General features: G+C 40.7%; 1 protein-coding gene across 2 annotated transcripts in view; it reads left to right on the top strand.

The window, feature by feature from the left end:
• The window catches only part of PLEKHF2 (pleckstrin homology and FYVE domain containing 2), a 32,686-nt gene extending 9,588 nt beyond the window's left edge, over positions 1–23,098 (top strand). For both annotated transcript variants that reach the window (XM_045005350.1, XM_045005348.1), the window contains exon 2: positions 19,387–23,098. In XM_045005350.1, coding sequence (XP_044861285.1) covers positions 19,401–20,150 — 750 coding nt within the window. In that variant the 5' untranslated portion in view covers positions 19,387–19,400 and the 3' untranslated portion in view covers positions 20,151–23,098. The remainder of the gene's footprint in view (positions 1–19,386) is intronic.
• Positions 23,099–24,623: the final 1,525 nt, after the last annotated feature.

The following is a 24,623-nucleotide window of genomic DNA, read 5'->3' as shown; positions in this document are numbered from 1 at the left end:
GGCTTTTTAAAAAATCTGTAGGGCTCATTATCTAGCATGTATTTCAGTAGAATGTGCCATGACTTCTGCATATTGTGTAAAAATGGAATTCAACCTCTGAAATTTGTGGACTTCAAATACTGGGGTTTTCCTTTTTCATATATAGTAATTTTGAGGCAAGACATAGAAAATAGTTTACTGGAATATTAACATATAGCAGAGGTCCTCAAACTGTGGTCTGCGAGCTCCATTCAGGTGGTCCGTGGATAGTTCCCTTTAAAATGTGCACCTGGGCGACTGCACACCTAATTAGTGGAGCCACGCAGGTGTGGCTCCACTAGTTAGGTGCCTGGACCCTGGAGAAGATGGACATGTAAGGTGAGGTGGTGGCCTTGGGGGGATTAGGGGGGCGGTGGGGTGAGAAGAGGGGGTGAGGGGAATTTGGGATGTGCAGGGCTGTGGTGGCCAGAGAAAGAGGCAACTTTCCCCAGCTCCAGGGCTGCAGCTGACAGGGACAGACAGCCATCCTTCCCAGCCTCAGCTCTGTGGCCGCTGTTGGGGGGTGTGGGGGGGGGAGGGCTCTCCCTCTCTCCCCCACTCCTTCCCAGACCCAGGTTGCAGGCTGCCGTGGTGGGGGAGAAAGGGCACATCCATTGTATTACAAAGGTGAGACTAGTGATATTAAAATATAAGTTGTGTGCTTTTATTTGTAGAACAAAAAAATGTTTTATTATTAAGGTTTTTTGGATAAAAGCGCTTGCCAATAGTTAGCTAATGGTACAAACAACATTTGGAAAGATCACTAAGTGGTCTGCCGAGACCCTCAGCAATTTTCAAGTGGTCCACGCACCCTGACCACCACCCCAACTCCCCTGCCCTCTATCCAACCCCCCTCCCCCCCCGTTCCCTGCCTCCTTACTGTGCTGCCTGGAGCGCTGGTAGCTGGTGGTGCTACAGCTGCGCCACCCAGAGCAGCAAGACAGGCAGCCGCGTCGCCCAGCTGGAGCCAGCCATGCCACTGCTCAGCACAGAGCACCAGGTCAGGCTGCGGCTCTGCAGCTGCACTGCCTGGCAAGAGCTTGCAGCTCTGCTGCCCAGAGCATTGCGTTGGTGGAGCAGTGAACTGAGTTTGTGGGGGAGGGGGCTAGCCTCCCAGGCCAGGATGTGGCCCACAGGCCATAGTTTGCCCACCTCTGCTCTAGTGACAAGTTTACTAAAAATCAGAGAAATCCCCTTTCCTATAATCGTCTACCAAAAATGAAATAAATGTAATCAGAATGCAATCTAAAACTGTAGAAATAGTCTGACAAACAAATTATTGCTAGTGTCAAGATGTTGAGGGTGCTCGGCAGCATGAATCTCATTGCCATTGGTGATGGAGCATTTTGAGTACATTCTGTGGAAATGGGAGGTGTAGGTCTCTCCTCAGTTGCATCATCCTTCCTAATACACATGCCTTTCCATTAATGTAGTGAGTTATTTGCATGTGTTAAGTGGATGAGAGGATGAAATGCAGGACTCTTATGCTGTACTCCACATCTTGGAACTTTTTTGAACTTCTTAGAACAGAAGAAGACTGTGCAACATATTATACAACTAATTGTGTAAAAAAGGAAAGTTAACTTACCTCTAGCCTTCCTGATTTTGTAATATGGGAAACAAAACTTGACACATTTTTTCTTTGCCCCTTTTCAAGTGTGTCATACAGAGTGATCAGGACAGACTCAACTCTGTGAGTATGGTTGTATTATGTATTTGATGGTATACAAACACACAGGAAAATAGTCCTGCTCTAAAGACCTTCAAAATAATTTGAAATAGGACACAGCAAGTGAATGATAAGTGGCAGGATGGAAGATGAGGATGATAGTAAGAAAATAACATGATTAGGTGGGCTAGCTGTGTGCGCATGTCCTGAAGGTTCAAAATTATTGAAGTGGGTTTTTGTTTTTGTTTTTTTTTTTAAATCGCTGACCTAGCTATCATTAGCTGTCAGTGTTAAACTCCCACAGACTGATTTTCATTTGTACACCTGTGCTGCAAATCTGTATGTGGAAGTGATCTTAAGACTACTCCTCTTAGACCAGGAGCACTGTTGTGACTATAAGCTGTTTTTTCAGGAGATAGGTCACAACTACCACTGTATAAGCCCCTTATGTTGGAAGCCAAGGTAAGAGGCATTGACAGCCTTGTTGTTAGAGCTACTCTTTCAGTTGTTGTGAATAGTTGTGGCAGCTGTTGGTGTGTGTGAAGGACTGGAAGTCCCTGCAGTTACTCGATAGGCTGTTTTTGAGCTTCTTGATCAAGACAGAGCAGTACAGCGGTTGGATTAAGTCTTCTAAATGTTGCTGAATGTTCTCATAAGTAGGGATTGTGAAGTTTTGTGGTTGCAGCACTTGGACCTTGGCCAACTCACTAAAGATGAGGTATTTAATGGTCTCTGTTCAGAGGTCCAGAGTGAAAAATCATATGTAGTATGATACCACTGGCAGTCTGTACAGTGAAGTTATGACTGAGCTATATATTGACCCCTTGCCTACCCTGGAGGAGTTTTCCACCTTGTTCAGTTGAACTTCTGGGAGCCCTGGTGTAGACAGGGCTTTCGTATGTAGACCTTTGTGTTTACCTCTGCTTTCAATAGGCTTAACTAAAATGGTGGTAAAATGGGGTTGGCCATGGGAACCTGTTTGTTATGGCTCTTACCAGGGGCGGCTCTAGGTATTTTGCCGCCCCAAGCATGGCAGGCAGGCTGCCCTCTGCGGCTTGCCTGCGGGAGGTCCCCAGTCCCGTGGATTCGGGGACCAGCAGACCCTCCGCAGGCATGCCGCCAAAGGTAACCTGCCTGACGCCCTCGCGGCGACCAGCAGAGCACCCCCCGTGGCTTGCCGCGCCCCAAGCACGCGCTTGGCGTGCTGGTGCCTGGAGCCACCTCTGGCTCTTACTGATGAATTAGTAAAAAGAAGAGGAGATGAATTCGTGTTAGCACTGATAGATTTTTTTTTTTTTGGTACCCATTCTTGGAGTAGACACTGCCACAAAGTCATGTCCACACTACAAGGTTAATCTATACAAAGCGAGTAAATGTGATTGCAAACGGAATGCCCTGGTATCACATAACACTGCTTTGAAAGTGTTCTGCAACAATGCTTCAACAATATTCCAACCCCGTTAAGCAGATGATTAGATTAGCCATGTTGGCCATCTTACAATATTGTAGAAATATTGTACTGTGGCTGTTTTTGAAAGTAGAAATATTTTTTTATACTGGTTCAGCTTTCTGTTACTGTTTGCAGCTCAAAAGAGACTGATCCCACCAGATCAGAAATGGAAGTTAAAATTGTTTTTTTAGAGCATTCTTGCTACTGCGTTTGGGCCCAGTTTTGATCTGTGAGAAAGTGGAATCGTGGGACCGATATGGTGGTGGTATCCTCTGATTATCATAGAGTTTTGCACCTTGAGTTGGTACGTGAATGGCAAGACACTTTTGTACACTTGACGTGCACTAAATTATGCCCAAATCATTGTGTATTCATTGGTTTAGACATGCCCTCTCAACTTGCACTTCTTAGTGTTCTCGCTATGTGAATTGTGGAACTGCCTGAACGGCTAAATCAGTTCTTCAGCGAATTATGACTGTTTACCAGTGAGGGCCCTTCCAGGCTACAACTCTCTCTTTTTGTAACCATTTCACGACTCTTATCTGATCTGGGTAAAACAAACATGGTTGAATTTTGACGACACAGCAGCTTCATAACAAAACTATGTTGAACCAAGTCAGGTGAGTCATGAAATGATTACAAAAACACTCTTGAACTTGTAGTGCGGCAGAGAGCTTACTGGTAAGCAACATTCTTTTGTCACAGAGTTGAGTTAGTCTTCCCTAGCAATCCCATGTTTCCTACAGCGTAGCACCAAAGAGTGCAAGCCCAGTAAAGAAAATCAGAAGTGTATGTCTGAAAATCTAGGCAATTCACAACATGGAGAGAAAGTAAGGTTCTCTGCATTACATTAGTTAATGTAAACAACTGTATTGTTTAAAGTATTCCTTTACTATTAAATTATTATGAATTAGATGTCCGTTCAGGTGTCTGGGAAATGTGTTCTCTTGGAGGTAAAGATTAAAGACAGTCAAGTATCTTATTTTTAATATACAGGAAGTTTAGTTGAAAGTAGGTGTATGTAGTTTAGAAGTGCCAAAATAAATAAGCATCTTCCTTGTATTCTAGATACCTGATTTTTATGTATAAGAGTGAAATGAAAAGGTTTGTTTTAATAAGCATTTGTATAACATGTTACTCTAGAGAGATTAAAGACACTGTTCTTGCTTCAAGCATACAAAGCAGCATTATCTTTTACTTGGTTCATTTGGGACCAACTTCTGTTTTTCAATGACTTGGAGTCACTGAAAGCCTTTAATACGTTTAGTCAGTTTCTGACCTGAAGTACACGAGGGAAAACATAATTTGATAAATCTTTTACGTAAGAGAGGTTTTATGGTAGGCCTTGTATTAATGGGTGACTTAGACGTACAGTAGAACCTCAGAGTTACTAACACCTTGAGAATGGAGGTTGTTAGTAACTCTGAAATGTTTGTAACTCTGAACAAAATGTGATGGTGGGTTCTTTCAAAATTTTACAACTGAACATTGACTTAACACAGCTTTGAAACTTTATCATGGAGAAGAAAAATGCTGCTTATAACTTAATTTAAATGAAGCAAGCACAGAAATAGTTTCCTTACCCTGTCATTTTTTTAAGTTTTCTGTTTATTTTTTTAGTTTACATTTAACACTGTACTGCTCTGTACAGTTTTTTTTTTTAAATGTGGCCTCCACGGCCTGATTGTGTACTTCCGGTTCCAAATGAGGTGTGTGGTTGACCGGTCAGTTTGTAACTCTGAGGTTCTACTGTATTTGTATTGTAGTAACATCATAATTAGTTACATAATGTAAACTGGTATGTATATCAAATCTGATTAATAAAATGAGTCTGGTAACATTTGTAAAGATATTGCAACATCTAGATTGAATTTTTTATTCTACAGTTCAGAATGGTATGGCCACTAGTGCAGTGGGTCTGAAATTTTTTTTTTACTGGTGACCTCTTTCACATTGCAAGCCTCTGAGTACGACCCCCCTAATAAGTTAAACACTCTGTTTAATATATTAAACACCATTATAAATGCTGGAGGCAAGCTGGGTTTGGGGTGGAGATTGACAGTTCGCGACCCCCCATGTAATGACCTTGCGACCCCATGAGGGGTCCTAACCCCCAGTATGAGAACCCCTGCACTAGTGCTTCCATGGTTCTGCAAAATGCTGCAAAAAATTAAACTTATTTTAGGATTTAAAACAAACGTTTTGACTATGGGTTCCCTTTCCTTAGCCATATATTATAGCAACATTAAGGCTTGTGTTCTGCAAATACGCATTTGGGATGCCATCCAACTTGAAGCAAAAGCAGTGAAATTCTTTCCATTGACTTTAATTTGAGTTGGATCAGATCCATGCGTAACAAGGATGGGAGCACTTGCATGTGTTAAGTTGATCAGTTGCACAAGAGTTTGCAGCACTAGGTCTTAATTTGCAAACTTTCCCAAAACTGAGCTGAAATTACTGATGCTGTTTCATAAACAAAAAGTCTACACTAGTCGCATGATGTTTGCCAAATATGGAGTTGGAGGGGGTTATGTAAATTATCTTTGTAAATTTCCTGGCTCCAGATGGAATCGCTAACAGTCTCGAAAGATAATATTGTGAACAAAATTGTTCAAACTAAAACTTCTAACTTGTTCAGAGAAATTTTATGAAACTGGAAAACAATTAAAATAAAGTTCAGTGTAAAAGGCATATTGTGTGTACATATTTGCACCATTTAAAGTGTGCTGGACAGGTGCAAAATGTGTATCTGAAAACTGACTTTAATTTTCAGGATTCCTCCCTTCTAGACCTTAAAAAAAAAAAAAAAAAATCTACTTGCCAATAGAGAGTAGGAAACTTTTTTTTTAATTCAACCGTCTCATCACCTCATTGTTCATAGTTCTGGTTATCCAGCTAATTTTTAACGTTCTTCTGTAACACCAAGACTGAGTTGTCTGTGTGCTTCTTGAGTCCAGCTCTCACATCCATAGAGGAGCACTTAGTAATTTAGTGTGTATGTGCAGTTTGAACTTTCAGCAGCTTTGGAAGTTATTGAATACGGGTTTTTTTTCTCCCAAGCTGTATCCTTCTCTTAATTTCTTTGTCACATTTTCCGTCTGATGTTGTTAGGCTTCCTAGGTAGGGGAAATTTTTGCTTGTACTACCGTTTCACTGTCGAGATATCAGCGTTGCCTACCTCATGCATAAATATTTACTTGTTATATTTTTTTCTTCCTAATGTTGATTGTCATTCTGTCTTTCTTGCAAGTATTGTTCACAGTAATAAGTACAACTCTACCTCGATAAAACGCTGTCCTTGGGAGCCAAAAAATCTTACCACGTTATAGGTCAAACGTGTTATATTGAACTTGCTTTGATCCACCAGAGTGTGAAGCCCTTCCCACCCCAGTGCACTGCTTTACTGCCTTATATCCAAATTTGTGTTATATCGGGCAGCGTTATATCGAGGTAGCGGTGTATGTTCTGAAGTTTTTCCCTAGTTGAAGTTATGAAAACTGGGCCACTGGCATATTTTATGTTCATGTATATGCCATTGAACTGTGTGTTTTATTTGGTGTCTTATAAAATTTCCCTCATTATACCTTCTAACTATGTATTAAATAGTTGCTGAGATAGGATGCACGCTTTTCTTGATGTTGCAATACTCAATTCATAGTTTGTTTGGCTTGATGTGATTGGAATAACAGAGACTTGGTGGGATAACTCAAATGACTGGAGTACTGTCATGGATGGATATAAACTGTTCAGGAAGGACAGGCAAGGCAGAAAAGGTGGGGGAGTTGCATTGTATGTGAGCAGTATAACTGCTCAGAGCTCCGGTATGAAACCGCAGGAAAAACCTGAGAGTCTCTGGATTAAGTTTAGAAGTGTGAGCAACAAGGGTGATGTCGTGGTGGGAGTCTGCTATAGACCACCAGACCAGGGGGATGAGGTGGACGAGGCTTTCTTCCGGCAACTAACCGAAGTTACTAGATCGCAAGCCCTGGTTCTCATGGGAGACTTTAATCACCCTGATATCTGCTGAGAGAGCAATATAGCGATGCACAGACAATCCAGGAAGTTTTTGGAAAGTGTAGGGGACAATTCCCTGGTGCAAGTGCTGGAGGAACCAGCTAGGGGCAGAGCTCTTCTTGTCCTGCTGCTCATAAACTGGGAAGAATTAGTAGGGGAAGCAAAAGTGGATGGGAACCTGGGAGGCAGTGACCATGAGATGGTCAAGTTCAGGATCCTGGAGATAATGAGGTCAGTTCAATCAGGGCAGTTCTCCTCCCTTGGTTTTCACACCTCAACTGCTAGAAGAGGGCCTCATCCTCCCTGATTGAACTGACCTCGTTATCTCCAGACTGATTCTGGCCTGCATCTTTATACCTGCCTCTGGAAATTTCCGCCATATGTGTCTGACGAAGTGGGTATTCACCCACAAAAGCTTATGCTCCAATATGTCTGTTAGCCTATAAGGTGCCACAGGACTCGTTGTTGCTTTTTACAGATCCAGACTAACACGGCTACCCCTCTGATAGAGAAATAAAGGATTTCAGGCACAACTGCTGTCAAGCTGGTATCTTTCTTAAGCACTAAGTTCACTCACTTCTAAAAATTAGTTGTGTGTGCTTAGTTTGCTCTTAGTTTAGTTTTCCAGGACTGTTGCATTGCAGCAGCATTTCTTTCTAATATAGCACTCCTTTAAGTAAAACAGTAAAATTCCCATTATCTGAACTTCTTGGACAGCACCAGATACATTTGGGTAATTGAGAGTCAGAACAGGAAGTCATCTGGTTCTTGGTTGGAAAGGGAGGACCAAGCAGTTGAGTTTTCGATGACTGGGTTTCTGCTGTGTAACAAGATTATTGTCGCCTTCCCTCTCCTTTTCCAGCCAAATTACTTTTGGTACATAGCGCAAGCTTTAAATGACTACAGTGGCAGGCTGCCATGTTTATGGTAAACGTGGTGTGTTACCTGAAAGCTACTGTTGGAATATTTTCACAGTGGGAGTTTGATAAAATGTTTTGGTGTCGCTCATCTTAAGAGAAGTTCCTCTTTCTGCCCTCCCCAGTCTGAGTTAGTGGTAGAACATAAGAACGGCCATACTGGGTCAGATCAATGGTTCATTTAACCAATGTTCCCTCTAATTTTTTCCATCCATGTACGGAATAAATTTTGTGTGTGGATATGGACCACTAGTTTGAATATTTTTTTTAAGTTACCCCAGGGATAATTACTCCATCCAGGACAGGGTAGGCATTTTAGAACTCAGTACTCAAAGAATTAAATGTAAGTGTAAGAGAGAAATAAAAATTATGAAATGCGTAGACCAGTCCAGAAACTAAAATAACACACTTTGAAAGAATAAAATTACAGAGAATATATGTGCATTGCAGGAAGTACCAAGAAGTAGTAACAACAAAAATAATAGTGTGTGTTGGTGGGTGTGTGTGTGTGTGTGTGTGTGCGAGAGAGAGAGAGAGAGACTGTGTGTGCTGGCTACTGGGGAAGTCTCTGAGAGATGCTGTGCGCTGTCTCGTTAAGGCACTTTCACTCGCCGCGGGAGGGCTCAGAAGGCTCATTCAGACTTCAGACCACAGCAGCTCTCCTGCTCCTGAGTCCTGTTCTCCCCTGTGGAGATGGGGTACGTGGATGGGAGGGAGGCAGGAGGAGTGGGAGAGATTGAGTGAGTGAGAAACAGAGATTGTGTGTGCTGGTGGTTGGGGGAGTCTCTGAGACACCGTGTGCTGTCTCTCTAAAGCACTCCCTCACTGCGGAGGGCTCAGAAGGCTTGTTCAGACCTCAGACCACAGCAGCTCTCCTGCTCTTGAGCCCTGTTCCCACTTCCCTGCTCTGCAGAGATAGGATACAGAGGGGGAGGGGGACACCCTGACATCAGCACACTCTTCTCTCTCCCCCACTCTGCACAGCCAGCAGGCGGGTCCCAGGAACAGCTGGTCCTGGGCTCCAAGGCAGAGGACAGGAGCAACATGGCTGTAAAGCAGCAGGGGGAGGGGAATGTGAACACATGGTGCCAGATGTTCGCAGCTCTGCTAATGAAGTGTGTGGCCCTTGAATCACTCCTGGGTGGCCGCCCTACTGCGCAGCTTAGAAGGAACATAGCATCTATCCCAGTCTTCTGACAATGGCCAATGCCAAGTGCTTTGGAGGGAATGAAAAGAACAGGGCAATTATCGAGTGATCCATCCTCTGTCATCCACTCCCAGCTTCTGGCAGTCAGAGGCTAGGGATCCTCGGAGCGTGAGGTAGTGTCCCTGAGCATCTTGGCTAATAGCCATTTAGGGATCTATCCTCTATGAACTTATTTTGATTCTTTTGTGAACCCAGTTAGAAGAAGAAACACATGGGGATCAAAGTATTACTTATATGGTGCCTAAACTATGAGGTCGTTTGGGTCCTAAGTTTTCTAGGCTCCTAAAAGTTCCTCAAGAGACCAAATTTTGGCATATGTATGACAGTGTTAATGTGCTTCAGGAGACATGTTGAGTCTTCCCTACTTAGAGGAGGGTCACCATGTTGCAGGATTTTGGGGGGTGATTGGAAATAAGTCACGGAAGTGGTAACTTCAGGTTTTTCTCCCAGTAGGAAAAAAGTAATCCCCTATCTTCAGTTTCTTATTCAGGAAGATGTGCCGCAGCAGTAGCCTCATCAGGCTTATCTTGTGAAGCTAACTTTCATCCTTATCTATGGTTTTTCAGCCCCTCCCCTCCCTCTGAAACTTTGTACCATAGCTCATCTCAGGTCATAACATTTCTGGGAAGCTGGTAAAAAATGAGAACTTAGTTATTGGGTGAAATCCTGGCCCCGCTGAAGTCAATGGCAAAACTTGAATTCAGTGGGGCCGATATTTCACCCTGTTTAGAATGTCTGTGGGTTTTGGGCTTATATCTCCAAAATGGCTTGGTCTGCCAACTCCATGTTAATTTTGTTGGCCTTCTTGAGAAATGCCTTTTTAGTGTGGTGTGGGTTTTGTGGAAGAGTGGTTAGTGGGAAGGGAAATTAGAAGTATAATCAGCATTCATCTCCAAATTGAGTGCTAGTTATCACTGCAAAATTAACTTAAGTCTCATCCTCACATACAAACTCTTAACTTGAGTATGATGGTGCTCTTAACTCAAGTTGGCTGACTCCCAGAGGGTTTAGACTACAGCTCGAGTTAGAAAACACCGCTGTGTGTAGCCTAGCTGCAAAACCCTCCAGCTAGCTAACTCAGAGGAGTTAATTTGAGTGCGGATAATATGTTTTCATTGCAGTTAACTCGTACACTAAAGCAACCAAAATAGGGGTGGCCAGGAGCTCATTAAAGCAGGGATATAAATAGTGAGCACTGGATAGCTTGTGGAAGGGCCCTGAAATAGAATAGGAAGAGTTTTCCTTGTCCAGGGCAGGAAGTAAGGAGGAATTGGAGGATTGACAATATAGTAAGATTGCCAAAGAGAGTTCAAATTAAATCTCTTTTGCTTTTGTTACTCCATTCGTGACTCCCAGTACATGGGTGGGAGGAGTAGCTCAGTGGTTTGCACATTGGCCTGCTAAACCCACGGTTGTGAGTTCAGTCCTTGAGGGGGCCACTTAGGGATCTGGGGCAAAATCAGTACTTGGTCCTGCTAGTGAAGGCAGGGGGCTGGACTCAGTGACCTTTCAGGGTCCCTTCCAGTTCTATGAGATAGGTATATATTGGGGCCATGATGAAGAAATGCTCTGTGCAGAGCTGTGTGCAACTTCAATTGTCAGGGTACAATATCCTTGTTCTTTATCATTCCCACCACCCCCAACTGTTTGTGGATACAGCCTGGGTATGGCTCCTAGAGAGCTGCAAAGATGGTAATGTAGTGGTAGGAGGCTTTATGAAATGCTAATGTAGACATAGCCATCGTGACTATTATCAGCAAGTTAGAGTTAAGGTTAAAACCAGAAGTTAAATAGCAGGATGTTCTATAGATCAACAGAGAGACAAGCCTGCGTTTTCTGCTATTTGTTTTTGACTCTTGCTTGACAGAATTAAGCTTCAATTTCTTGTTTAAATGTAGACTAAAGGATGAACATGAACTATATTGACGATATTTGTTGCTTGCTTATTTGGCTGATTTTAACCTTTTGGGATATTGAGATGGAGAAATGAAAATACTCAGCTTTGATAGCTACTATATACTAGAACTATTTTGTGGCACAAAAGCAGCAAAGGTTCAGAGTCCAGTTATTAAACTAAAATTTCTGTATGAAATACTAAAGTGTGTAAAGGGGGGGAATTGCTTTAATCATAAGTACAGCTAGTGTAGTGTTTAATATAATGAAATTTACACATTACAGCAAGATACTAACTTAAAGAAGTCATAATTAATACAAGCAACCTCAATAAAATGAAGCTTTTGCTCAGAATCTTCAATTAGAAATGGTCTTAAAAGGTGTGTGTAAAGATCCGATAAAGTATTTTTGCACTCTGTTAATAATTTATCTATTTTAATAATTTCTTCAATAAGGCTGAAATACCAAAAGGCCTGTAGGGAGGAGGTAATTAACTTAATGCACTCAAGGAGTATCAAGTAAAATCAGTGGTGTTGTCTCATCGTGTTACTCCTGAGGGCATTCTGCAAACTTTATTTGTCAAATGTGGAGGGTCCAGCATGGCATTGGGGAGCACAGGACACTGGCTGCACATAGGTGGAAGTTCACTGTGCAACTCCCCCGCCCTCAGGACATGGACTCAGCGGTGAGGCTGCACCCAATTGTGACAGCGCAAGGACCGGGCCTGCCCCAGAAACACTCTAGGGTTCTGCCCTCCCTGCTGGGTGGGCTCAGCAAGGCAGGATCCAAGTGTGGAGGGGTTTAGTGTGGGGGGATCCATGTGTGGGTTGAGAGGGTTCTCTGTGGGGCAATCTGGGTGTGGGCAGCTCCGTGGGAGACCTGGATGCACAGGGGCTTGTTGGGAGTGTTCTGTGTCCATGGTAATAGGACTCTGCAGGTGGGGTCCAGGTGAAGGTGGTTGAGCTCAGTGAGGGGGATAGAGCTCAGGGGTGGGGATCCAGGTGCAGCTGGTTGGGGCTCAGTAGTTTGGGGATCTGGCTGGGTGGCTTGTTGGGGTGGTCCAGGTGCAGATGGAGTGGGACTTGTCAGGGAGGGTTCTAGGTTCTGCCCCACAATGATTTACCTCTCTGCCGGCTGCCCTGGGCACCCGATACATACTGCTGGGGAGGGTTGCATGATCACTCTTGTGGCTTCCCTTTGTTTCCTTGTCCGAAAGTCATTTTTTCTGGGGTGGAAGCAAAGAAATCTGCGGGGGACATAAGTTCTCTGCATATGCAGTGACACATAATTCTCCCAGGAGTAATAATGTACAGTGAATTCAGCTAGTACTAATATGTAGTACTTGTTTCACAGGAGTGTTCAAGAATGGATGCGTAGCAAAATGTGGGTTGATTGCATTTGTGTTCAGTAATTGTTACCATATGGGTTAGGAGCAAGAGAGGAGGTTTGAATGAGGCAGAATTTGTGGCCAGTCATTTTGTAAAATAAAAATAGATCCATAAGTCTAAAAGAGATTTAAAATACATTGCCCAGTTTCCTTTTGTTTTTCTGTTGAAGGGATAATTTACAGTATGTTGTTCAAGAGAACCATTATTGCACCAAGGTAAGAATATAGTGAAATGCTACAATGGCTCGGGTTACTGTGTAAGATCAGAATTGATTTGGACTATGATAAACACAGTATATCAAGATTCAATATGTTCCTTGACTTTCACAGCTACAGAACTTCTGCCTTTAAATCTATTACATTCTGGAGATTGAGCCATTTTTTGTATAATGTGATGGCTAACACACTAGTACTCTTGTTGATCTTGATTTATGTATTATGGTGCAGTTAGTATCACTTGTCAACTGATCCTTCAGACAAACTTGCTTTTTTGTTTTGGTATACATAGCCTCTTGTTTGAATTCCCATGCAAACTTTTAATTAATTAGATCAGTTGAATTAAAGATGAAGAATCACAAGCATTGGAGCATGAAATAAAGAATTACAAACCAAGTTTATACATAAGATATTTAAACGGCTGTTTAGCCTGTCACGCTTGAGGATCAGCATTTTGATCCTCCACAGGGACTCTAGTAAAATGTATTTGATTATGAAAGGATATGTCCTGCAAATTTTAAACTGAAATATTTTAATTAACCCTGTTGCTATGGGGCAAAGTTGGTGGTACCATGTCCAACTGTCTCCCACTACTTCCCCTGCATCCCCAAGAACATAGGACTTTCCATCCTCGATCAGAGCCCAGGTCCATCTAGTCTAGCATTCTGTCTCCTACAGTGGCCAACTTCAGATGCTTAAAAGGAAGGCATAAGAACCCCAGAGTAGGTGGATATGGGATAATCTGTACTCCACATCAGGTCTGATTCTGTTCTTTCACAGTTGGAGATTGGCTTAAGCCCTGAAGCATAAGGTTTAATGTCTCTTATGGAACACTTTTATGGATATTCTTGATATCCATAAAATTATCCAATCCCTTTTTAATCTTGCAAAGTTTTTGGCCTCAACAACTTCTCGGTGGCAGCGAATTCCACAGGTTTATTATACATTGTATGAAAAAGTATTTCCTTTTATTGTTTTTTAATTTCCTACCTTTTAATTTAATTGAATATATCCTTATTTTTGTGTTGAAATGCGGAGAACCTTTTCTATATACCATTCATTATTTTATATACTTTTATCATATCTACAGCTCCCTTCCAAAGTAACATTCCGATCTTTTCAGTATTGCTTTTTTCCTTGCCTTCCATCATTTTTGTCACCCTTCTTTGAACCCTGGTAGTTCTGCAATATCCTTTTTTGAGATAGTGAGCAGTATTGCACATAGGATTCCAGATGAGACCACCCCATTGACTTAAATAAAAGCCTTCTCCGTTTTATTCACCATCCCATTCTTTTTGCAACTGACTGTGGTTAAAAAAATAAAAACAAACAGTTGCACACTGAGCAGAGGTCTTCATTGAGCTTGGTACTATGATGCCTCTGTCCCTTTCCTGAGGTCATAGTTAATTTATAATACTGTACGATGATAAAGTTTTACCTCCAATGTGCATTACATTGCATTTATTTACGTTGAATTTCATTTGTTACATTGCCTGGTGTGAGCTGGGAGTGTTCTGAGCAGCCTCTGTTGGCCTTCTATGCAGTTGTAGAGGAGAGGACAACTCTCTGTTTGAATGCCTGCTTCCCTGCTGGGCTGTGGAAGCCTCATGGAGGGTAGGATAGGTCTTGCGGGGACACAGGATGGCTCCCCTCCCCCACAGAGCCATTTGGGACAATCCAGGAGAGGGCGCTAAAGAGAAGTTGAGAATTTTAGCAACTAGCTGTAGTGCTGGGAATAGGTGGAATGCAGCAGGTGCCAGCCATTCCTTTCAACCCCCAACATTCCTCACCCTCTTCCCCCCTCCCCCCCCCCAGGAGCTGAATGGAGGGAAGCATAGCAACAGAATATGAAAGCTCTGCACCTACTGGGAACTCTGCCTCCCTCCAGGAGGCTTGTGTTTGTTTTTGTTTCTCTTTGTGTCACTTGTGGGGTGTTAACTTTGGGGTCTCTTTATCTTTCTTTGTTATTATCTAAAGCTGGAGGTTGCACTGGTTTAACTTAAATCATCTTAGTTAAACTAGTGACTATTGTTTGTGGACACTTTTATATCTGTTATAAACAGATTATGTTAAGTTGGCCTGCACCTGTAAACTTACAGAGAAATTGCATCAGGTTAGAGCATGACCTGGACAGCATTTAGAAACTGACACAACATTTAAACACCGCTTAGCATTTGGTGTAAATGGGGGTCGTCATCTTTAACATTACTGAATGCTAAATTGTCTTTAATGTTTTTAATTCTCAAGACTGCTCAAGGTCATGGTTTAATATGATATAATTCTTAGCTATAGACAAGCTCAGTAGGTTATATTCAAGAAACCACTGTCTTGTTTTCAGGCTGCTTCTGCCTGTGAAAGCTGTTAGCCATATCAGAGGCATTGAAGATGTCTGTCTTTAGTTTCAGGAAGAGGTTTCATGTTTGGAAAATTCTTGACTGTAAAGATTAGAAATGTTTTGAATGAGTTCTTAAAGCCTGCAGAAATTGGCTACATGTCACTGCAAAATGCAAGGAGGAAAAAATTATTTAGCATAAGTAGTTAGTGCACATTGTAAGAGACCATTTGAGGTAGAGTGGCTAGTTAACACCTCTGCAGTCATCAGAGGCCATGGCTACACTAGCAAATTTGCAGCGCTGCAGCAGGGTGTGAAAACACACCCTCTCCAGCGCTGCAAATTGCGACGCTGCAAAGCGCCAATGTGGTCAAAGCCCCGCTCCCAGCGCTGTACGTTATTCCCCACAGGGAGGTGGAGTACGGACAGCGCTGGGAGAGCTCTGTCCCAGCGCTGGCGCTTTGACTACACTTAGCGCTGCTTTGAAGTGCAAGTATAGCCATAGCCAGACAAAAAGAGGGAGTTAGTGGATAGTGTCTATCAGAGTATGAATTTAAGCTTTCAGGGTTGTCTTCTGAAAGTGTTCAGGTTTTCTTTGAGGATGAGGACTGATAGGCCAGATATAGAGTGATCGCTCTGTGAAGTGTTCACCCACAGGTGATGTGGTGTGTTTTGTCTTTTATAATTTTCCTATGTAAATTCAATCAAGGGTGGTAGTGATTGTTTTGGTTTCACCCCCTAAGGCCTTGTCTACACTGCCACTTTACACTGCTGCAACTCTCTCACTCAGGGGTGCAAGTTTCAGCGCTATAATGTGGCAGTTAGTGCTACAGTGCTGGGAGCCATTCCCCTCATGGAGGTGGGTTTTTGTTGTTGTTTTGTTTATTTGTTTATAGAGCTCTCAGCACTGGTGCTGGGACTACACAGCCACATTAAAGCACTGCTGCAGCAGCGCTTTAACGTTGCTAGTGAAGACATGCCCTTAGTTGTTGGGGCCTTTAGTGCACTGAATGAGGTACACCACATGTGTAGGACCCATGGATCTTGAAAGATGTGTTGTGGGGGGTGTTGATCATTGTAGCAGTGGAGATACGTCTGCAGGTTTTGCATCTGTTGTTATGGCATGGTCTGGCGCCACTTTGAGTTGGAATGAGCTTGGAGATGTTCTTGAACCCTCCCACTTCTTAGAGAGGTTGGAGAGTTGTTTGAGCCAGCTCATGAGAAGCAAGCTGCTCCCCACAAACTAGTACATGCCAACTCAAAGCAGCACCAGACCTAGTCTGCTGCCCTCCATAACACAAGCCATAGAACTTCCTGTACTGAGCCCAGTAACTTGTGGTTTAATAACAAGCTATAGGTGGAGTCACAAGAACCCATGTTCTGGAACCCATATATCTTAAATTGCCTTTTATCTTTAATTACCCTGGTTAGAATTTTCTCTTCGACTCACTTTGAGAAGCTATCCTATTAAACTTTTACCAAAAAAAAAATTGCTGAACAAAGTACTTTTTACAGGTCTGCTTAACTCTTGTGAACCAGATCAGTGAAGCTATGCTGTGTTCTTCAGTGGGTTAGTTAAAGCATGCAGCCACCTGGGCACAAATTATGAAATGTATAGAAGAACAAGTTTTGTTCTATACATTTTCATAGCTTATTTTGTACCCAGTTGGCTGTATGCTTTAGTAATGTTCGCCTGTGAACTCAATAGATACTCTCTGGACCAAATCTGTGACTAACTTCTGTTGCTTTGAAATTTAATTATAAATGGCTGCTGGAATGAACATGCCTCAGCTTTGGCATCTAATCATTCACAAAAGGTTGCTTATTACAAGTATACCATTAAGCAAGAGTGGTTACACAACTAACTTACACAAACAAGAAATTTATCCTGTTCTTCAACAATCTGGACTGGTGATTTTTGATCCTCAGACAGCAGCTAACAATCATAACAGACTTATTGGTGCCAAACCTTATTTGCATCACATCCCCAATACTAGGTGTCAGGCAGGGTATAGTCAAGCTGTGCAAGCAAGATATAGTCAGGCAGCAAGCAATCCTATTACTTGTTGTTGCTAGTACTTCTCCAGAAAGTAAATGATCTTCATGCTAGCAGTTGTGAAGCTGATCACTTAGTTTGAAACACTACTTACATTTTGAATTCTTCTTGCGATAGTTAGAGCTGTACTTACTGCTTGGGTTTAGGACACCTCAGTGGCACATATATCTAGGAGGTGTGGCTAAAATTAATAACTGTAGGTGGAACTTAATACTGAACAAGAATTGTCTTTGTGGAGTATAGGTGCATGCCACACAGTAATTCAAGCAGTATGTTTGGATTCCTTGAATATGACTAAAACCCCAAATTGTCCTATTTGGGTAAACTTGAATAAACAAAAGAAGGTGAAGAATTAAACAAGTACTGAAATATTTCATTTTAATGTCTCAGGCATTTATGGGTTCAAAATAATGTGAGATACGGTGGAATTGTAGTAGATTACATTACAGGTTAGTCGGTATAACTTGTGTCACTCAGGGGTGTGAATAAGCCATCCCCTGAGCGACACAAGTTACATCAACCTAAGTGCTGGTGTGGAACAGCACTATGTTGGGAGAAGTGCTTCTGGTGACATCGCTACCGGCCCTCGGGGAGGTGGTTTTATTCTGCTGACAGAAGAGCTCTCTCCTGTGGGCAGAGAACATCTTCACCAGATGCTATAGCGCTTCTAGTATAGACTAGCCCAGAGATGCCATAAGAGCAATTACTGAAGTATTTAAACCTCATAAATGGGTCACTGAGGGATTATAAAAGCCTGTGATAAATGTAAACAAAACCCAAGAAACCTCTCTTGTCATGTATCTTTTATTTATTGGCCTCCTCTGGAGCTTGTTGCTGTAGTATGAGGCCCCCCACCAGTGAGAACCAGAGGTAGTACTCTGGTGAAAAGCCAAGCCCAGCCCTCTGAAGCTAAGATTTCTGCTGGTATACTGTCTTTGAGCCCAATTTAGGGAAGTGGGGCTCTGTTTTTTATATTAATCTCTGGCTAGTAGGTGTCCATAAACTTCTACCCAACCACCTTTTAGCAGCTGAAAGAGAAGAGAGGCTTTCTGTTCTCCCCCTTCAGTGTCTCTTTGTTGTGAAGAAAGGTGGGAGGAAAACAGGTCTCCACTCACCACCTGTTTTGAGGAGGTAGATCTTCTCTGTATAGAACGCCAATACTTGCTTTTGTTCAGATCTTTCCCAAGCATCAGCAAAAAGACACAATTCTTGAAAGTCTACTGTTGACTTTAGTTTCACAGTTGCTATTCAGAACCTTAATCAGCCTTCACTTCCTTTTTTCTGCCTGTTGGCAAAACTCTGAACAATAGAAGATGCACTGAAAAACTATCTGCAGATGCATGAAAACACCTTTGCAACAGTTTTCTTTTTGTTCATATTTGAAAGACTACTATATCTGGGCAACCATAAAGGCTAGAAACGTTTTTGAGCACTTCAATTCTGTGGAAATTGCTTGATTAGAAACCTATCCTCACCAAGAAAAACTTCACAGTGAGGAGTAGGCAGGTGTAGAATTTTCAGCCCATGACTGAAATGTATGTACAATGCAACTTAGCAATATTATATATACGTGTAAGATACTATATACATTTATATACTATACATATAACAATACTAGATACACTTAAGAATTAAGATAATGGTTAGCTGTATTAACAATATTTATGCTAGTTTGTCCTGTGTTGTTCCTGTTGGTGTTAACTCAGTTTCTAAACAAACCATCAGTTGTGTCAAACTTGTGAATGTTAGAACTTGCAAATAATCAGGCATTTGGAAATAGAGTCTAGAGAACAGGTACAGCTCAGGAGTGGCTGTGCAAGTCTTTCTATGCTGGTCTACCAATGGGCATTTTTCCGTACCTGGAGAAGGGACCACCTCTAGGGATAAGGGGGTAATTCAATCTCCTACCCTGTCTACTAATAATCTCAACAAGGTTGCTATTGCTGTCGTTTATGGTGGTGGTTTCTGTGATGTGGACACCTGTCCATTGGGAACTAGACAGATCAACTTTCTTTCAAATAGCCTACTAAAAAGGCATCCATTGATAGAAACTTTTAATTGTTACTGACCTGAGCAGGATTTTAATAAAAAAGTGCTATCAGTTAGCAGTGCCTGGAGCCATCAGTCTTGTTAGCCGTTTCAAGTAATTTGTTTTACTAAATTATTTGACTATAGAATGCTTTTGTGAATCAGTCTTATTCTAACAAAATATTAATTTTTGTTTTAGGATACCTGTAAAAGATGGTGGATCGCTTGGCAAACAGTGAAGCAAATACTAGACGAATAAGTATAGTGGAAAACTGTTTTGGAGCAGCTGGTCAACCTTTGACTATTCCTGGTCGTGTTCTGATTGGAGAAGGAGTGTTAACAAAGCTGTGTAGGAAGAAACCTAAAGCAAGACAGTTTTTCTTATTCAATGATATTCTTGTCTATGGTAACATTGTTATCCAGAAGAAAAAATACAATAAACAGCACATAATTCCACTGGAAAATGTCACTATTGATTCCATCCAAGATGAGGGGGACTTACGGAATGGGTGGCTTATTAAGACACCAACAAAATCTTTTGCAGTTTATGCTGCCACTGCCACAGAGAAGTCTGAATGGATGAGCCACATAAATAAATGTGTTTCTGATTTGCTTTCCAAAAGTGGGAAAACTCCCAGTAATGAACATGCAGCTGTCTGGGTGCCTGACTCAGAGGCTACTGTTTGCATGCGTTGTCAGAAAGCAAAATTTACACCTGTCAATCGTCGTCACCACTGTCGCAAATGTGGCTTTGTTGTATGCGGACCCTGTTCTGAAAAGAGGTTTCTTCTTCCCAGTCAGTCCTCCAAGCCTGTGCGGATTTGTGACTTCTGTTATGATCTTCTTTCTACTGGGGAGATGACCACTTGTCAGACCACTAGATCAGACTCTTACAGCCAGTCACCTAAGTCCCCTTTAAATGATGTATCCGATGATGATGACGATGATGATAGCAGTGATTAAGGACCAAATATTGTTTTCAGGCGTTGCAATTGGTGTTTTGAACCATAAAGAGCTGCTTTTTGGGGAAACCTGTAGCCAGACTCCTCTGAAATTCTATTCTAGCCATAAAATTTGCCTGAGTATCTTCAACTACAATGTGCCTCAATATGAATGCTCTAGACAATAGGCTTTTCACTCTTCTGCAGGGATACTGTTGCAAATATATCAGATAATTTTCCAACTTCTCATACTTGAGTTATGTCTAGAGTAGACTTTTTGTTGAAGATTGGAAAATTCAGCATAGCTTTCTTTATTTAACAACCATGCTACATTGTTTGATAGTGATACTTTATCATTTCTGGTTTTTTTTATATGGGAAAATAATAAACATGCATGAAAATATGATAAATATATTTTGGTTAATTCAATCAAATGTTTAGCTTTTTCTAACCATGTTATGTAATGATAAATTGAATTTACATTTCGTAACATATATTCATACTTTAAATGTCACTAATTTGGGGGGGAAATTGTTTTGCATTTATTTATGACAAGCAGTGCCTTGTAATGATTGTGGTGTTTCAGGAAGAAACAAACCTGTTGCATACTATCTGGATTTGCATGGCACAGATATCTGAGAAATTGATGGTGCTATTGAAAATAATTGCTGTGGTAAAATAAGGTTTTGGAAAGCACATTAATGTATTCACACCAATGCAGTGAGTGACTATGGCCCCAATCATGTAACCTAATCTGTGAGGGCAGCCCCAGTACACGTGCAAATTCCCACAAACCTGAGTGGGTTTCCACAAAAGTTGTAGAGGCTCACTCACATGCATCAAATTACAGGGTCATTATCTCTGGTGGATAAATTTAGTCTGATCTTCTCCACATGGTTATACAATCTTATTTCTCTTCAAAATAGTTTTAAGATTTCTTGCATTTTTATATTTTATAGGTATCAGAAATAGTAATTGGCAATTGCATTGTTAAATTTTGACTGGTTTAACATTTTGTTCCTGAAATTCATTAAGTTGTTCTGAATTGCTTCCCAACACAACACTAATTTGTTTGTTTCACATTAGCGGGAGGTATTTTTAGGTAAAGATTGGAATTGATTTTTAAATAAGCTAGTGTGGAAAAATTTCTGACCAACAATCTGTGAACACCTTTGTAAAATGGCTCTTCTTTATACACAACTGACCTCAAGTTAAAAGGGGAATGCAGATTATTTCCTTTTAAACATATATATTCATGACCAAGAAAGCTGTAACTAAGTTAGAAAATGGTCAGTGCAGAAAATGTCTAACAGTTTGCTTTACTTTTATCAAGTTATTTTCTACAGAAGTGTGATATTCCTATATAAATGTAAAAGTTAGCTTTGTGAAGATTTGTAAAATCCTAAACATGTTGACATTTCTATATTTTTATAATAGTCAATTTTTATGTGAAAAAACCTCTGAAATAATTGTATGGGAATATAGTAGCAACTGATTTTATAAAAAAAAAAAATGTTAAATTTATATATAGATCTTTGTTTATTAAGTGACAATTTCTGCACTGTTGCCTTGGCCGGCAATAATTGGGTTAAAAGTATTTATTGAATAAACAGTCAATGCTGCATATTGCACTAGTCTCCCAATCTGTACATTGTAACTGTATGTTTTTAGCAAAATTACAATGTAAAGCAATAATTTTCAATTCAGTATCCAGCTAGCTAAAGAGTGCAATTAACATAAGAATTGCTATAATTTTAAATTGAACAAAGAGATACTATTTTCTTTTAAAAGCATGGAAGTAAAAAGTTTGATCTGCTTTAAAATAAATATTGAAAGGGGGGGAAACACTTTCTGTAATTAGGGCTTACGGAACAGGGGTACTTGTTAATATTTTCTGATAAGCAATAAATGGGGGAGTGTGCTTAAAGGATAGCTGAAATAAATCAGTGTGCTCATACCTTGATTCATAGGAAACTGACTTGCAGAACCAAGGAAAAATGTTCTGAGAGAGTATTTTCATGCAACAAATCTTACCTTTGTGCTTATGCAACAATATTTCTGTTTCAGAAATGGAGACTAAATTTTATTAGCTTAGTTTTTCTATAGAAACATAATTCAGAGACTTTCTGTGTAAATATCTGTGCTAATGATTAACAGTATAATTGATATACTTTAGTTTTCTTTTCTTAAGCTGTGATACAGGGCAAATTAATATTAATTTTGTTTCAGAATTCCATCCATTGTATATCTTTTCAGTATGTTTGTAAGTTGCACATACGTCTTCAGCACTTTTATTTTTTTTTCTGGGAGGAAACATTTAAATTTCTTCCTAAGTTATTTCTGCAGAATGTTCTTGCACCTACCCAAATCCATCATTACCTGTTAACAAAATTTGTACTATGCTGCACTGATTCGTAAAGCTGTAACCAAACTGACATCTAAAGGGGAAAAATCATTGTTTCATCTGAAACTAATGTATAACAGTCAAAGCTTTTAGGGAACATCAAAATGTTTTGATAATATGCATATTCAATTGTGGTGTTTCAAATAATTTTAAATTGTCTTGTACTTTCAGATTCTTCAAAGGGCTCAATACGTGACTTGTAAACTTGTTTTCGGTCAAATCTACTTACTTTACTTACAAATATATGGTGTAGCTTCAAACCTGTATGTGTTAGTTCTTCTTTAACTACAGGCTTTCAAGAGTGACAAAGGGTACAGCAGTAGCATGGTAAACATGGGTAGTGGAGCTCTCTATGCTGATCAGACAAGAAATGAAAATTCAAAAGTTCCCAGGGCTTTAACAGGAGAGGAGATATTTCCTGTGTACCTGGTTGCTGTGCAATGGAGTTGAAAGTGCTCTCCAGAGCAGTCACAGCAGAGCACTGTGGGACGACACCTGGAGGCCAATTCATTCGAATTACACAACATAGTGTCTATACCGGGGTAGGCAACCTATGACACGTGCCAAAGGCAGCACACAAGCTGATTTTCAGTGGCACTCACACTCCCCGGGTCCTGGCCACCGGTCTTGAGGGCTCTGCATTTTAATTTAATTTTAAATGAAGCTTCTTAAACATTTTAAAAACCTTATTTACTTTACTTACAGTAGTTTAGTTATATATTATAGACTTGTAGAAAGAGACCTTCTAAAAATGTTAAAATGTATTACTGGCACGCAAAACCTTAAATTTAGAGTGAATAAATGAAGATTGGGCACACCACTTGTGAAAGGTTGTCGACCCCTGGTCTCCACTATCCCCAGGTCGATCTGTAGATGTCAAATCAAGTGCTACACTTCACGCAGAGGTGGAGTACAGAAGTAGACTTTACAGGTAACTTAGGCGGAAGGGACTTGCTAGTGTAGACAGGTACATTATTAGATCCACTTAATGCTGGTTCCGTCAACCTGAGTTTGTAGTGTAGACCAGGCCACAGTAATAGCATACTTTATTTTCCTGCCTAAGTAAATTAAATGCAAGTAGGTTCAGTTTCAGAAGTGGCTAAATCTAATAAATTGGTGGGGAGCAATTAATACAAGGGATCAAAATTTGCAAATCGGAATAGGCAGAATGTGGATTCATAAATGATTTATGTAGTTAACCAGATTCACATTTTAAAATAAGACTAAGCAAGAAATGAACAGTAGCAGGGTGCACTGATTTAAATCAGTGGTTTAAATCAATTTTAATAATTTAAATCAGGAAGCCTTGATTTAAATAGATTTTAATCATGTTTTGCATTTGTACTTTTTAGGTATTTTCCTAAAGAAAGGTTGATTCTTGTTAATTATTAAAATGTTGATTTGCAACTAAATATAGCAAAACTTGCACTAAACTTGTTGCTTTTTTGCTAACCAGGAGGATACACTGTATCTATACATAATTTTTTTTAAGGAATTATATAGTTTAACACACTTATTCAGATTCTCAATTTTTATATTTTTATTGCGTTAGAAAGTGGTGAACTATGCAGTTTTTTATTAGAATTAGATTAATATTTTCTTATGGTTCAAGCTGTGGATAGAAATTCAATTAAAATGCACAAAAATGTCATTTTAATTTTAAAAAAAGTGCTAGATACAGAAGAGAATTTATCAATACATGTTTACATTTAAAACTGATTTATTAAACTAAGGAAGTACTGTATGTGTAGTTAATAGGGCTGTGGATTAATCACAGTTTTAATTGCACTGTTATACAATAGAATACCAATTGAAATTTATTACATATTTTGGATGTTTTCTACATTTTCATATACATTGTATTCTGTGTTGTAATTGAAATCAAAGAGCAGCCCATTGGAGCTAGCTGGTGGGGGTTTGGAACCAGGGTGGACTGGCAGCCCCCCTGTCAGCTCACACTATCAGCTCCCCACTCCCCTAAGTTCTCTGTGCAGCAGCTGCCCAGCAGGCTAGCAATTGCAGCTGTCCCTCCCCCCACTGCCATGTGCTGCTCCTGCCCTCTGCCTTGGAGCTGCTCTCTGGAACCTCCTG

This window comes from Mauremys mutica, chromosome 2 (assembly GCF_020497125.1).
Source record: "Mauremys mutica isolate MM-2020 ecotype Southern chromosome 2, ASM2049712v1, whole genome shotgun sequence".
NCBI classification, from domain to species: Eukaryota; Metazoa; Chordata; order Testudines; family Geoemydidae; genus Mauremys; species Mauremys mutica.
This window is presented reverse-complemented; position numbering and strand designations above follow the sequence as displayed.